The sequence below is a fragment of the Balearica regulorum genome, chromosome 29 (assembly GCF_011004875.1).
Source record: "Balearica regulorum gibbericeps isolate bBalReg1 chromosome 29, bBalReg1.pri, whole genome shotgun sequence".
NCBI classification, from domain to species: domain Eukaryota; kingdom Metazoa; phylum Chordata; class Aves; order Gruiformes; family Gruidae; genus Balearica; species Balearica regulorum.
In genome coordinates, this window is record NC_046212.1 from 2,655,561 (window position 1) to 2,671,898 (window position 16,338).

The following is a 16,338-nucleotide window of genomic DNA, read 5'->3' on the forward strand; positions in this document are numbered from 1 at the left end:
ATGTTTAACTCGGTGAACCTGGGCAACTTCTGCTCCCAGTCGCGTAAGGAGAGGAGCGCTGAGTTTGGAGAAAGGGCAGGTTGCGCTTCTAATCTCTACCTCCCCAGCTGTACCTATTACGTCCCTGAATTTTCAACTGTGTCATCTTTCTTGCCACAGGCCCCCTCTCGCCAAATCTCCTACCCTTACTCCACCAACCTCTCGCAAGTGCAGCCCGTGCGAGAGGTCTCCTATGGTCTAGACCCCTCGAGTAAATGGCACCACCGAAGCAATTACGCCTCGTGTTATTCCGCAGAAGATCTGATGCATAGAGAGTGCATCCCGCCTTCCACCATGACCGAAATGCTAATGAAAAACGAGAGCGTGTACAGCCACCACCACCCCAGCTCCAACCACCCGGCATCGACGGGATTCTACACCAGCATGAACAAAAACACTGTTTTGCCCCAAGGTTTCGATCGCTTCTTTGAAAATGCCTATTGCGGGGCGGAAAATCCGACTGAGACCTGCCTGCAGAAGGGTGAGGGCAAAGTGGAGGCAGAGTCCCAACCCCACGCACTGTCATCCCGCGGAGAGCAAGGTATAGACCCGGAAGATGAGGAGGAAAACACAAACCCAGGGTCTTCAGCCTCGTCCTCTTCTGTCACCAAGGAAGGAAGCAAAAGCAGCAATTCGAGTAGGTAGAGCAGTAAATGGAAAGGTTAAGGGACTAGCCCGTGTGTTTTGTCGGTCAAATTTTATGTGGAGTTTTATAAGCATTCAAAGGATTTTATTATAACCTACAAAGCTCTTTCTTCCAACGAGAAGAATTTTTACGATGGGAAAAGCTCTTTGAAAAAAATGGAGATGTTAGGCGCAGACACAGTATCTTAGAGTCTGTGAAATTTTAAAAGCACACCATCGTGACAAATATTAACTTTGATCATGAACTTACATGAGCATTTTAAAAGGATTTGGTCCCGGGTTGCTGAGGGTAAAAGGCAATTGGGCAGAACACTACTTTAGCTGCCTGTGCTTTCTTTTAGGCATTAAGATGCATGCAAAATGTTTGGGGCTTTTTTTTTTTTTTTTTATAATTAAAACTGTATGTTGAGTCTTTTCTCTTGGTGGGGGTGCAGGGCTAAGGGGGAAATCCGCCGAATTTGCAGGGAAAGCTGAGCATTTTCTTCGACTTTTCTGTTTAAAGTGGCATTTATTCTCCTCCAAGCCTAGTGGAGCGTCTAGCTTTTGTCAGGAAGGGTTTTTACTTACGTGGCTGTTTGCTTGGGTCTTCTGGGGTTGTTGGGTTGGTTTTTTGGGGGTTTTTTTTTGCATGCACTCACATTTTCTAGGCAGTCTTAGAGGAGCTTTTTTTAAAGGCTGAATCCAGGCAACTTTGCAAGTTAGCGTTCAGCGAGGGGCTCTTTTGGGAAGAGGGGAGGGTTGTTTTGTTTCCCTATTTGCTTTCGTGATGCAAGTCCCCTTTTGCAGCTCAGATGCTAAGTTCTCTTTTACTTTGATTCTTTTTTGCGTGTGTGGCGAGGACTGGAGTTAATCAAAAACTTATGCGGAACATAATATCTAGTTCCTCTAATTCCAACCTTGCTCATGCTGTTTCTATACAGATAACAGATTTGCAGCTGAGCGTGGGGTTTGGTTTGGGTTTGGTTTTTTTTTTTTTTTTTCCCCCAGCCTCTCTAAACCCTGCTCCTCCAGCAGCCTGCTGCCTCCAGTCCCAGGCTGTTCTTTATTTAAAAAAAAAAATAAAAAAATAACCTATCTGCACCGAAAATGTCTGCATGTGCCTCCGTTAAACCCCGTGCAGTGGGAAAATAATTACACCACGGTCCTTAAGACCCTGTGTAACCTCACCTCTGCTACCCCTAACAATAGGCGAACTGCTGGAAGATATCTCCCCCCCTGCATTAATAACCGGAGTTATTAAGCTGCTCTTATCTATGTGGTCAGCTGTGAAGATGAGTCTGTGTCTTGCATTGCCTTAGGATATTTACCCTGCCTTCTGGTTCTTTTAAGGTGCTCCCAGAACGAGGAAGAAGAGATGCCCCTATTCGAAATTCCAGATCAGAGAGCTAGAGAGAGAATTTTTCTTCAATGTCTATATAAACAAAGAAAAAAGGCTCCAGTTATCTAGGATGTTAAATCTTACTGACCGACAGGTTAAAATTTGGTTTCAGAACAGAAGAATGAAAGAAAAAAAATTAAGCAGAGACCGCCTGCAGTATTTCTCTGGAAATCCCTTGTTGTGAACATCTTTTGAAATCCCCTCTGCTGGTGAAGTGTATGAGTATTGAGGAGGAACAGTTGCGAGCATGGGTTTGCCCTCTGAGTCGACAAAGCAACCTCAAAGTTTAAGCCTTTTCGTTACTTATATTTGTATGTCTGGGACAGTGCTGAGTAACAAAAGGAGTGAGATTTTCTTTCAGTTCCCGCTTCAAGGACTTGGATTCCATGAACATTTTATTTAACTTTTTTTCTTTTTTTTTTTTTTTTTTTTTGGCCTGAACAGGTTGGGATTCCCCGGTTTTTTTGTTTTTATTTTTTAATTATTATTATTATTATTTTTATTGTTATTATTATTTAGGCACCCTGTCCAGTTGAATAAATGGCAGTGCTGTGTGTTACTACCACGGTGATTTCAGTATGCAGCTGTGTTATCACAAGAGCGGCCAAAGTCTCCCTGTAGGATCAAATCACTTCATCTGGGGTGAGTGTGTGTGAGTGTGTGTGTGTGTGTGTGTGTGTGTGAGTGTGTGTGAATGCACGCACGGACATGTGTGTCCTTGTATGTGTGTGTGTGCACATTCACACCCACCCCGCTCATCTGTGTGCTAAAGCAGATCATTATTTTCACCTCCTCCATCCATCCTTTCTATCTAAAAATATATATATGCGTATATATATGGGAGTGTGCGCGTATATATCCATATATATATTCTCTGCAGTATCATTTCTACATTTGGAGTCGGGGGGGGGGGGGGAAATCCAGGCGCAAATACATTTGCAATAACTGTCTCTGAAATGGTTTGTAAATAAATTTCGTAGTGCGGTTTTTTTTTTTTTTTTTTTTCCTTCCTGGAAATGGGAGACGAAGAGCAAGAGAAAAAAAAAATTCCTGAAAATAATAATAATAAAAAAAAATCTTTGTGTATGTAAAGTGAGTCCCCGGGATACTCTGTGAAATTCTGTGGCAAATAAAGACATTGCAAGCTGTTCTACATTATGATTTTATTTGACCATTTTATTAGAATTTCCCCTCTTAAAAGCCTCTTTGCGGTCATTGTGGTGTGGGTTTCTTCTATAGGAGTTTAAATACCCGAATGCATATCAGAAATATCATCATCCATATTCATGGGACTCACCGCAATCTGCTCTAATAGGACTGGTATTAATAGGAAACCTCCACCTTGGAGTACACGTTTGGTGTGGAGTTCATTGTATTCATCAGCGAACTGAAATTTATAGGATTTTTCTTGGCCCAGTAATCCTACTCTGAATTTGGCTCCAGATGTCTTTCGCTGTTTTCCGGTTGTAGTTAATCTTTTTGCATTTTCATGAGAACAATATATTAGTCTTCTAAAAAAAAAAAAAAAGAAAGAAAAGAATGAAACTCTAATTACACCGAGAAACGAGCTGCATTTCCATAAGTCAAGGATACCTTATACCTACAGAGCACAAATGCAAAGTCAAGTCCTTAAATTCCTGCTTAAGGAAAACAAGTTCAACTCCCAGGCACAGGGCGTAAAAGTGATTTTTCTCCCCCCCCCCCCTCTTTGCACAATGACCTTTTTCTCGCAGTGTCCGAAAGCAACGCAACGTTTTCGAGGACAAAGAAATCCCGAAGATGCCGTTGGTGATGTGGTGCATGTATTTTGTGTAAATACAACAATTCGGAAGGGTTTTGTTTGGGTTGGGGTTTGTTTTTTTTTTTTTTGGGGGGGGGTGGTGGTGTGTATGTTGGAGGTTTCCAATCTGGATGCTCTCCTGCTTTCTGATGTGGAGCGATGGGATTGTGCATATGGACGAGGGCGGGAGAAGGGGGGGGGGGACACACAAAGAGGGGGGAATAAAACCCCCAGCAGCCAAGAAACAGCACATTATATTCCCATCCATCGAGCGTGTTCTTGTAAAATTCTCATACTTGCTTTTAAATACAACCCTGTTGAATGAAAAACCCTTTGATGGTGTCTTCTGATTTTATTTGACAACGGTAGGGGAAAAAAAATGATAAACCCGCAAAAATGCTCTTTTTGCACCCATCCAAACATCCCTACGCACCCCCCCCCCCCGGCAATTAAACTCAAACCAACTTCAAGCTTTCGTGATAGACCCGTCCTGGTTACACCACGATATGATCTTGAAAGGATGTTCAGAGGCATGTTTCTCATTAAAAGAGTGGGAAAGAGAAGAAAAAAAAAAAAAAAAAAAAAGGGGGCTCGGTGGATGGCAAAACGCTTCTTTATTTTCTTATATTTATTTTTGCAAAGCCTGCGAGCTGAAAGGACGCTTGTCCCCGGCCTAAAATCTCGCCTAAGCTTTACATTGAATAAACTAGGCTTAAAGGAGGGGGGTTAAATTTTTTATTTTTTTAATTTTTTTTTTTTGGGCTGCAAAGTAAAATAGAGAAGATGAAGATAGGAGCCATCTTCCTGGCAGATGTAGCTGCACGCCGGGACCAGCCCGAGGAGGGGGTTTACCCTCCACTGGGGAAAAAAAAAAAAAAAAAAAAGCCAAAAAAAAAAAAAAAGCACCTTTCTTTAATGAGTGTTTGCCAAACCTTCCCAAGGTTAGGAAAACTAAAGAGAGGTGCAATAAGGTGAATATCGGGAGGTCAGAAGCGGCAGTTAATGCTCCGTAACAGCAGCGGCTGTCCGGACAAAAGCGGCTAGTCTAGACATTGTAATAAAGACTGCAGCACTAAACAGCTTAATTTTTCTTAATTACCCCGTCTGGCTAAAGGAAAAGACTTCCGCAGTAAATAGTAAACAAATAAGGGAGTCTTGCCCAGGGAATTTATTTTTTTTTTCTCTTCTCTTTCCCCCTCCCTCCCTTTCTCCCCCCCCCCTCCCCTTTTCCAAGGCTCCAGTTCAACTGCAGCACAATGAAACTGTAGGCCTAGTTCAAAGTTTTCGCGAGCTAAAATGGAATGCTAGTTGTAAAATCCAAGTTTATAGACCATGTGGGAGTTTACAGCAGCATTAAGCATCAGTGCCATGTAGGAAAAGGGCTGTTAATGTTCTGGGGAGGGGGGGAGAAGGGGCTGGCGGAGGATTGGGGGGGGTCACTGAAGATGCTTTGGGTACCACAATGGGGGAGAGTACAAGCAGAACAGGGTTGAGACATATGTATCTCGCCTGCCCAGTGTGCGGGGCACCTATATGGAGGGTGACATATGCGGCGGGGCGAGGGGAGGATCCGGTGCCGGGTTTTTGGGGGGCCGGCTCCCATTTAACAACAGAAAGCCCAAACTTGCCATGGTGAGGGGTTTTCCGAGGAGGGCTGGGGGATGCAGGGGTGGGAGTGAGACCCACAGGAAGAAAAATGTGAATATATGATGTCTTTGAACTTCAATAAAGTCAAGTCCATCACCTTTAACCCTTTTGTAATAAAGCGGAATCAGAGAGGGTCGCTGCTCCCCGGCCGCCCCGCCTCCAGGGAGCCGGGAGGGGGGGGTGGGGGGGGTGGTCGGGGTGGGGGGGACCCACATTTTTCCCCCGCAAAAAAAAAAAAACCCAACCTCCAATTTTGAACCCTGCGTGGCGTTTATGATGCTTAATATTTAACTCAGCCGCGCAGCATTTGATGCATTTCGAAGCAGGTTTAACACACAGGGCATACGCACTTTATTATTGTTATAAACCTTTTGATATCTTAACGCATGAAAAGTTTTTATAACTTTGTTTGGCGTAAAACTTTTACAAGTTTTTCCTTCCCCCCCCCCCCCTTTTTTTTTTTTAAATTCCCAGCACGCATTTAGGCTTTTCCATCAACTTTATTCCTACCTCGGATGTCCATCACAATAAAGCCTCCCTCATAGGCTGGGGAACTCGCTCTGTGCTCTACGCTAATGACACCCAGACTAATTACGAAGGCCCTTTCCGTGTGACGTACAAACACACCAACCCAACCTGTTTCCTATTGCTCCCTGGATTTCATACACAACATATTGGAAGCAGCTCTGGGTGACTTTGTTGTGAAATATTGCAGAGAGGGAAGGAGGCGAGGGGGCCGGCTTCTAATTGGCTTCTTGCTGGATAATAATGTTCACTTATGTTGGCTTCCATACAAAGCAAATTAATTCCATTTTGGGGGGAAAAAAAAAAAGGAAAAGAAAAAAAAAGAAAAAAGGAAAAAAGAAAAAGAAAAAAGAAAAAAGGGGGAAAATAAAAGAAAAGGGAAAAAGGAAAAGACAAGGGAAAAAGGAAAAGAAAAGAAAAAGAAGGAAGAAAAAAAAGAAGCGTGGCTGGGGGGACCTGTAAGACCTGCAAATGCTGGATTAAAGTGTCCAGAGATTCTCGTGGTGTTGGACGGGGGCTGCACAGCACCACGCCCACGCACCCACTTGCACCCCCACCCAACCCACGACCCCCCGCAGCCACTCCCGAAGGTGCCAGGGCAGGAGCACGTAAACTTGACTGTGTGATAAGGCGAAACCTCCTCGGTGGCATGTAAATAACCAACTTCAGCTGAACAACTCAGCAAGAGCGGCACACAATAGCCACGAGGGGAAATCCCTCCTTTTGACCATTTCCACTTTTCCTCACGGGTTTGACGTTGGTTTGCAACTTGGCCAGAGCTGGGATTTCGCAAAAGCCAAGAAGAAAACCAGTGGTTTTGGCAAGCGGACTCGAATCGACCATCAATTGAGCTAATCCTCGCCTGTGGATCCTAGGGTGAATTCATTTATTTGTGTCCGAGGAACTTTTATAGGAGCAATAGCTGTTCCCGACGGAGAGGCAGGGCTGGGTACAGGCAAGCAGGCAGCAATCCCCAAGTCCTGGAGCCCTCTCCCAGGGACCCTGGTGGCCCATAACTTTGGCGAAAGGCGATTAAATTGGTTCTCCTGAAGCACCGCTCTGCCGAAGGGGGACCGGCGGCGAATTTGCTGCTGAAATATTGTAAAGCCACCGGCAAAAGGAGGAGGGAGGGGAAGGGAGAGGGGGGGGGGAGAGAGGGATAAAACTTTGGGGGAGGAATTGCGGATTTGAGGCAGCGCGTTTGTAAACTTGCGATCTGGTTTTTAACACTCCCCCCCACCCCCCAAAAAAAAAAGAAATAGCCCCTAAAAATAAAACCACCACCCCCCCCAAATAAATAAACCTCCAAAAATTAAGTAGTCCCCAATAAATAAATACATCCCCTCCCCAAAATAAATCCCCCCTTAAAAAGAAATACACCCCCCCCCCCCAAAAAAAAAGGGAGGCGCAGTGGGGGGGTGGGAAGCTCAGGGCTGCGCTGCCCCTCCGCTCTCCGGGAATATATTAAAAATATGACTTATATTATTTTGCCCCAAAATGGCGGCTCATTAAGGCCTGGCTTATCCGCCTTTCATAAAGTTGGGGGATCCAGGGATGCACAGCATATGTTAGATGGAAGCACGTTTCTCTGCTTTTGATAACTTCTAAATTACAACATGAAACCACGAGAATGTGGTTTGCAACCTCATAAGGCTGCCTTTTTTTTTTTTTCTTTCCTTTTTTTTTTTTTTTTATCTGGAGTTGAGGAATTAGGCTGGAGCATATTGCTGATGGAGCCCATAAAAAAACTTTATTCATTTTGGAAGGGGAAAAAAAAAAAAGGGGGGGGTGGGGGGAAGAAGACTTAATGTAAACATTACAATTGTTTATGTGCTACAAGTAGCAAAATAAATTCGTTCGTTTTAATTGTTAAAAAGCGGCCTAATTCCTCTCTTTGAATTAAGTGATACAAGCAAATCTGCAGTCCTCTGCTTTAAAGATGTGCTTGATATAAACCGTATGTGACTGTAGAAATGACGGTTCAAATAGCCGAAACTCTCCGGGGTTTGCAAAGAGCGTGTGATTAAGGAAGCAGGAGATACTCGAGGTTAGCTCGCAGGCTGAGGACTGCAGGTACGGGAAAAAAATTCAATTTTTTTTAATTTTTTTTTTTTTTTAAAGGAGGATTACAGTGGGTTTTTAAACCAAAATTCTCTCCCCGCACATACGTTTCTCAGCACTCTCCATCTCTGCGGAGGTATCTGTGGCTGGAAGGTAGAGACCCTCAAATTTAGGCAAATATAGCAAAATAAAAAAGGTCAGGCTTTAGCTCCGCTAACTCCAGCTTCTTGCCATGCTGTAGGTGTGAAATGTGTATTTATTCGGATTAATTTTTTTTTTTTCCCCGCTCCCAATCGCTTCTTTTTCTTTCTGAAGGAGAAAAGTGAGTGTTAACCGCCCGTCCTCGCGGTGCTCTCCATATTCTGGTAAAATTGTAATTGAAACAATAATGTTTATTTTGAAGCGCTCAGCAGACCCGCGTTGCCGCTTCAAAGGCGCCTGTTAAATTATCAGCGTTTTAACAAAGTTTGAAAGAAATCATTTTCCTATCGTCATATGTGAAAAATAGGGATTCTTTGAGGTTTGCTCTTAACTTGCAGGGCAGACCCACATTTTAGCACGTCCTTCATTGTTTTCAATTTTTACCTTTCATCGTTACTCTTCGCCTCTTTCAACTTCACTTTAAAAAAAAAAAAACCAAAACCAAAAACCCAAACAAACAACCAAACTTTATAAAAGGGGCTCTGCAAAATTCACATTGCCATCAACCGCCCAGTTATTTTGCAGCCTAAAAACCTCAGGGCGGCCACCAGCATTTCCCAGACCAAAAGAAAAAAACCACCCAGCCCAACACCTTTCATTTTCCAAACGTGCAATAATCCACATTTCCAGAGCTCCCACTCTGACTTTCCCACCTCTGCTAGAAATAATTCTCTTTTTTTTTTCTTTTTTTTCTTTTTTCTTTTTTTTTTTTTTTTGAGGGGGGCGTCAATATTTAAGTTTGTTAACGCGGTTGGAAAATTAAAGGAAACATTTCAGCACTGAATAAACTCCTCCAAAATCCCCGTGTCACATCGTTGTGCTCTGTCACCCTGCCTGCTCTTGCTTATATATGAATTACACTTTCCAAATTTCGCCTTCGTGATCAAAGGGAAAGGAAAAGGGTCCAAACTCCATCCAGTACATGGGTGCTATGTTGGGGGTAGAAAAGCTTGAACACAGTTTTCAATACCACCTCAAGGAACATAATATCATTCCATAATTCTTTGACTTAAGTTACTCAGAAAGAAGGAAGCAGGGTAAGAGGGATTGTAAAGTTTGATAGATTTCTTGTGGTGATAGTTTACAGTTTCTAAGCCAACATATAAAGGCGTGGGTTTTATTTTTGCATCGCTGTTATTGTACTCCAGTGTACTTTGTCATAAATCAGAATTATTTCCGCTACAACATGGGGCATAATACCGGGCAGAAATACAAATTTAAGGTAATCATTAAAGTGTTGCTACCAAATACTTCCTCGAAGCGAAAATGAATGTTTGTCATAAAAACGTAAGAAAACTTGGTAAAAAATACAATGGGCATAAGAAGCACTTTCTACACATAACTCACGGTTAAATAATTAGATTGAAAAGGGGACAGGTAAAATATTCCGGGGAAGTCCGAGAGATGCTTTGTCTTGGAAACAGTAGACATTTATATACTCCTCGGGGTGATGGGCAGAAGAAGGGGTTTTCTGGCATCTTTTCTCCCCCCCCTCCTCATCCCCTCGTCCCTGCCTAGCAGGGTCCACGGCTTCCCTGGCATCCCGAGCGCTGATTTGGGGAGGGTTTAGGGCAATTGCTCTGTCTGTGGCGCTGGGGACAATGGGAGGACTCGGGGACAGCCCGCTCCGCGCATCCCCCCCACTCCCCCTCATCCCCCCCCCCCCCCCCGCAGAACAGCACCCGTGAAAGGAAGGGGACAAAACCCCACTTTTTTTTTGGGTTTTTTTTTTGGTGCGCCTCCGAGTTCATTGGGTAAAAAGCGCTGAACCGGCCCCCCAAAAAGGCCAGGTTGAACCCACGCGTGGAGGGGAAGGAGGGGGGGGGGGAAGCAGCTTTCTAGGAAACGCGTGGGGATGGCAGCCCGACGGCGGCGGGGGATGAACATCGGACGTGTATATGGTTCCCCTAAAAGTGTGTAAAATTCAAAGTAGGTTATTAAAGCCCTTACCACGGGTAGACTCTCTCCTTTTAAGTTTTAATAGCATTTGTTCGTATTTATTTTCTGTAATTAGAGTAAAGCATTTTTCCCAACGGGGGTTCCACTTAGGCTGATGAATTTTATTTCTCCTTCCATTAATGACCCATGTTTATCATACTTCTAATTATTTTTAACTTTAAACAATATTCGGTCTCCTGGAGACGCCTCTGTGCTGCTTCCTCACGTCAACTTGCTTTTTCCATGGCCAAAAAAACCCATCACGGTGAAGTTTCGAGATATATTCGGGTCATATTTTTATGAACGATCTGATTTTATATTTACTCAGCCCCCTTTGCTCCCGAAGATGCTGATTAGCAACTCGCTAAAACAGGCTTGAAACCCTTCAAACAGGCATCGGTAGCTTGTGCTGGCCAAAACTGGTAAACAAAACGCCTGTGAACGGTGTAAATCTTTATTTTATACTCACAACATTTACACATTCATAAAAGAGGAGGTTTCCAGCACCGTTTTTTTCTCTCTCCAGCAACCTGGATGGGGAGGTTTTGCTCGAGATGCTCTTGTGAAGCGCCTGGTTCTGCGGAGAAGCAAATTCAAATTCTTTAATGTCACGTTTGATGTGCTCCGTGCAACTCCTTCATATCTCCTTCGACAAAAGCACACGCCAGAATCCAGGGCGGGGAAAAAAAAAAAAAATTCAGGAAAACATATTTAATCTTTAGGCAGACAATACAGGAAACTATGAGGTCAAATTTTGGTGTCCCAAAAAATGCACATGTGTAACTGTTTGACTGAGCAGCATAAATTATTGGCCAGCCACATCAGCTGCAAAAATAAAGTAGAAGAGGGGGGAAAAAAAAAATCAAACCGGGGGGGAAAAAAAAAAAAAAGGCGCAATATAATACAAAATTGCATTGGTCTTTAATTTCATCACCTATAAATGAGAAAATATTGGCTCCCGTACTAAAGTTTTATTCTTTGCTTATAAATATTATGTGGAATTTTCGTTGGATATCATAAAACTGAACGATTTCTATCAAACTGTTTTAAAAAGACCTATGCAGATAACACAAATAGAGGCAATAAAGTCGCAAATAGCTTTCCAGGGGAACCAAATGGCGTCTGAAGCCTACGAAAGCTTTTACTGTGCTGGGGAAGGGGGCACACGAAATAGGATTATGCACTTTTAGGCTTTTTCGGCCTAAGATATTGAAACTTGTCCCACTTGATGCGGAGAGAAGACCCGCAAGGCTCTTGAAAGTTAAGTCGAGGGGAATTTTACAGCCCTGCTTTTGAAAATCTTTGGGAAAACAGGTTTGCAGACGTGAGAATATTTAAGCAGGACTTTGCTCTAAACCGTTACAAATCACCCCAAACGGTCAAGTTCCACTTTCTCTTCTCCAATGTACTTTTTTTTTTTTCCACGATTTTGCTCCCTTTCATTTTTTACCTCTTTTTTCTATTTCTCCCTTCTTTTTTTTTCTTTTTCTCCCCCCCCCCCTTTTTTTTTTTAATGAAAGGTGGCGTTTTCTTTTTGTTTCCCTTGAAAGTGACTCTGAACCCGTCTCTTTCTAATCGTAATGATCTTGAAATTCCCGGCTATCTCCCTTTTTATTTATTTATTCGCCATTGCCCTAATCCGCCGCTTCGCCTAAAATCAGGGTTCACCCACCAGCACTGCAACGCGCCGGGAAAAATGATGAAAAAACCCCTATAAAGCTTAATTACTACACAATTTAGAAAATAATAAAGAAAATAAAGTTGGGGGGAGGGCACGAAACCCACGAAGGTTTAAATTCCGTCGCATTTAAGGCGTCAAATCTTGCTTAGAGATTGAAAATTTAAAAGAAAACAACAACTTGAGCTGCCGTCGCAGCGAATTGCGCCACAAAAGAGAAGAGAGGAAATATTGGAGAGAAAAGTAACTTTTCTCGTGAAATCACCCCAGGAAAAAAAAAAATCAAATAAAATCCGACCAAATCGGGAAAGTTTCAGTTTGCAAAGCCTTCTGCATCATGTTTAGTGAGTCCCAGGTTGGATTTTATGTGGGTTTTTTTTTTTTTCTCCCCCCAGTAGATATTTCCCGGAGAGAAAGAGGGAGCAGACGGAGAGACAGACAGACAGACAGGAGGGGAGAAAACCCACCACACCATCGCACTCTTGCAGTTCACCATCTGAAAGTCGCTCCCTTTTCGCAAATTCGTCCCCTTTTTGCCTCTCCACGAGGAATTTTTTAAATTTTTTTTTAATTTTTTTTTCCCCCCGCACGACACCACACATGCCATTTTAGCCCAGCAACTTAAGACAGTTCGGGAATGAAAGTGGATAATTAAAAAAAGCTGTTTTCACAGAGTCAGGGAAGGCGAAGCTGCTTTGCTGCGGGGGAGAAAAAAAAAAACCCCAACCCAAACCCCACACATAAAAAAAGGAAAATAATGCAAAACTAGGGTTTCATCGTCTTTTCCTTCATTAAAAAAGCTGCTTTGGAAATCTCCAACCTGCTCTAAGGAGCTTCGGGGTTTCGGGGAAATGTCTGGCTGAAGGATCCCTGAATTATTCCCCAATTTCCCCCCCCCCCCTTCTCTTCCCACATCTCTCTCCCAGCACCAAAAGCAAAACCGAGCGCATCACCCCACCGCACCCCCTAAACCCCATCCAGCTCCCCCCCCCCCAAAACTAACCCCAAATAATTTTAATAAGAATAAAAATAACGCCCAGAAGCAGCAGCGCAGCAGCCGGCTGAGCCCAGAGGAGCTCGCCCGTGCTGGGGAGGGGGAGGAAGGCGCAGCCGGGTGGAGGAAGGAGAAGGGGGGGGGGTGTCGCTGGTTGGGTGGCAACAATTAAAAATCACAATCGGGTTTGGGGCGCAAAAAGACAATTCCGAGAAGGCACGGAAAGAAGGGCAGGGGGGGGAAGAAGGGGTGCGAGATTTTTTTTTTTTTTAATTTAAATTTTACCCGCTGCCCACTCCCCCTAATTTTTTTTTTTTAAAAGGGCTTTTTAATTATTTTTTTTTTTTAAATTGTATTTACACCCCCCACCCCCCACCCCCCCCTTTTCCTTCCCTTCTTTTGCCCCCTTTTCCACGCGTGGCTCCGTTGGTAAACAAACGGGCGGGCGGGGAAGCGGGGCGGCGGGGCTCTGCCTTTGTTCAACGTGAAGGTCCCGGCCCGGTGCTGGCAGATGTCGCTGTTGCTCCACGGTGCCGCTCCCGGTCCCGACAACTTGACCCCCGTGACGTCGTCCCCGTCTGAATCATCAAGGCCATTTTCAATCCTCATTGGCCTGGGCATCACGTGGGGGGGTGGAGGGGGGGAGAGCGATGCGTGGATAATTATGGTGCTTGATATTTTTTCCCCCTAAAAAAAAGATGTCAGCCCCTGGCTGGAGTATTCCTCCTTAAAAACCCTCTCTGAAAATGTCATGTCCCAACAATGTGACTTCTAACTCGTTTTTGATGGACTCGTTGGCCGGTACCTGTAGAGGGGAGAATTATTCCTCCAGCCAAGGGATGTACATGCAGCCTGGGAGCGATTTCAGCTGCGGAGTCATGAGGAACTGTGGAATTATCCCGTCTCTTTCCAAAAGGGACGAGGTGAATAGCGCTACCTTGTCTCTCAGCACCTATCCATCTTACCTTTCTCAGCTAGACACTTGGTGTGACCCCAAAAATACGTACAGGATCGAGCAACCTGTTGCAAGACAGCTCCCATCCTGCTCCTTCCCAACCAATGTCAAGGAAGAGAATGTTTGCTGTATGTATAACGCTGATAAAAGAGCAAAAAATGCCACAGAGACAGCCCTCTACCCCAACCAAATGCCTGAGTCTTGCCTAAATGACCATGAAGTCCCCGTTCCTAGCTACTACCGAGCGAGCCAAGGTTACCCCTCCATGGAGAAGACGTCAAACTGCAGCAATCCAAATGAGTTTGAGGCAAGTTTTGAATCCAGGGCGAGCCTGAACCCAAGGAATGAGCATCTGGAACCAGCACCACCACCTCCTCCACCTCCTCCGCCTCCCCCGGTGGCTAAAGTGAGTTTCCCCGAAAACACAAAAACAGATAATACTCAGAACACATCCACGAACGAAATTAAAACAGAAAAAAGCGCCCCAGCACCCAAAATAAGTCCTTCGGAAGCAGAGAAAGACCTGAATAAAAACACTGACACCAGCACTGACAATTCTGACAATGAAGCAAAAGGTAAGGGAATCATTCATTACCGGTAGCTAATTTCAGCAATTAGTAATCATCCATAGCTAATAAGAGCAAGAGTAATGCGAATATGCAGTAATGTGCTCTCTAGCCTGCCAACTTCTCCTCCAGAAATTGGCACAATAATGTTCTGTATTGTTGCTGTCTTTTGGAAAATATGTTCTTCCTAGAAATGTTGGTGGTTTTAAAATATATATATATATATATAAAATGTTAGAGCTGAGAAAAAGGAGCAGACGGCTATTTGAGATCTCGTCCTCTTGCTGTTTATATGGAGAAAATTTGCTGTGCATGTAGTTGTGCAAAAAAAAAAAAAAAAAAAAAAATATTGTGGTCCTGCTGCAGAATGTAATAAGATGAAGTGGCTTTGCTTTGAAATCGCAGAGATTTGGGGTTCGTTTGTTTGGGGGGATTGTTTGGGGGATTTTGTGGGGTTTTTTTAAGGTAGATGAACCTTGATTTATTTTTTTTTTTCCCCCCTCTTCATATCGCTTTCTATGCAAATGCTTTATTTCCGTGTGCTAAGTGAAATTGTCGTCTTTGGCTTTGCTCGGTGTCAAAGTGGGGTGAAAAAATTAAACTGCGTAGAGTCTTAATTTGCAGTTACAAACATCTCAGGCTGGAGTTGTGCACTGTGGCTCATTTCATGGCTTGGAAGCTCGTTGGGAGACTCAGAGAGGAAAAAGCTGCTTTTTTTTTTTTTTTTTTTTTTTTCTTTCCTGGCGAATTGAGGTCTTGTTTGCGAAGGCAAAAAAAAAAATGTTTCTGTGTGTTGAGCAGATGTTTTAAGTTTGGGATTGTCTGAAAAGAGGCTTTCATTGAACACATTTTATTTTCGCTGTAGGGATTGCATATGGCTTGAAATCTATTTGTATGTGAATATTCGGGTTGGTTTGTCTCCTGATTTGAAGCTAGGTGGATTCAGAGGCTTCTTTCAGGTCAAGAAGTGGGCATCATGTGAAGGGATGGATTGAATTTCTCTAAAAAGTTGGAGCGAAATTTCCTTGGTAGAAAATACTGCTCAGATCTAAGCAACGGGTTGCATGGTTTGCCTGTGGTATGTGGATTAAAATATCCGCCGTGTGTCAGGATCTCTGTGCTATAATTAGGGCTCCAGCAGCAGAAGGATGGCTGGGGTGTGGGGCGTTGTATGTGCATGCGGAGTTGCACGCATGTGGGTCGTGTGTGGACCCCCATGCACACACGCCTCGGGTTTGTGGCACCAGCAAAACCTATCCTCTGGCGTTCCCCCCTCCAAAATTGGCCTTTTAAAAAGCAGAACCCAGAAACACTTCTTTTTTATTATTATTTTTAATCTTTTTTTTCCCCCCTCCTTTTTTTTTTTTTTTTTTTACTATTCCACATCCAAACGGAAATTATATTATCTGACAGCTGAGTTACAATTACAGACACACATCAAAAAAAAAAAAAAAAAAAAAAGCAAAGTCAAGGTTATCAAAACCCCTGCAAACTTATCTGCAGAAAGCGCCTTCGACGCTCACGCCAAGAGAGGTTTTGGTGGGAGTTAATCCGAAAGAAAGATTATATTGGGTTGGATTTGTAATTGGGGCGGAAATAAAGAATGAACTAAATACAGATAAAGGTTTTCTTTCGCTTCAGATGTTAAATTGAAAATGGGTGCGTGGAGAAAGACGTGGTTTCCCAAATGTTTTTTTGTTGGTTTTTTTTTTGGCGTTTTAAAAGGCATTTCGTGGTGTTTGCTGTGTTTTCAAATGGTCAGATCCAATTCGGGGCGGATTTTGTTTGCTTCTGTTTCTGTTGCTTCCTGTTCAAATCTTTTATAGCTTCAATTTTCGTTTATGTTGAACCCGAATATTTTATTCGTGCAGAAGGTAAGAGCCCTTTCTCATGTAATTTAAGCATTTGGGGGTGTGTGTGTGTGTGTGTGT

The 16,338-nt window shown here is 43.5% G+C and overlaps 2 protein-coding genes across 2 annotated transcripts in view; both read left to right on the top strand.

Annotated features, from left to right (window-relative positions):
* HOXC11 (homeobox C11) lies at positions 1-3,050 on the top strand. Its single transcript, XM_010310515.2, has 2 exons — positions 1-676; positions 2,014-3,050. The coding sequence occupies exons 1-2, from the start codon at positions 1-3 to the stop codon at positions 2,244-2,246; spliced, it is 909 nt and encodes a 302-aa protein (XP_010308817.1). The 3' UTR covers positions 2,247-3,050.
* Positions 3,051-13,559: 10,509 nt separating this feature from the next.
* Positions 13,560-16,338, top strand: part of HOXC10 (homeobox C10) — a 4,759-nt gene continuing 1,980 nt past the window's right edge. Inside the window, exon 1 of the mRNA XM_075737675.1 lies at positions 13,560-14,416. Within this exon, the coding sequence (XP_075593790.1) occupies positions 13,633-14,416 (784 nt within the window). The 5' untranslated portion in view covers positions 13,560-13,632. The remainder of the gene's footprint in view (positions 14,417-16,338) is intronic.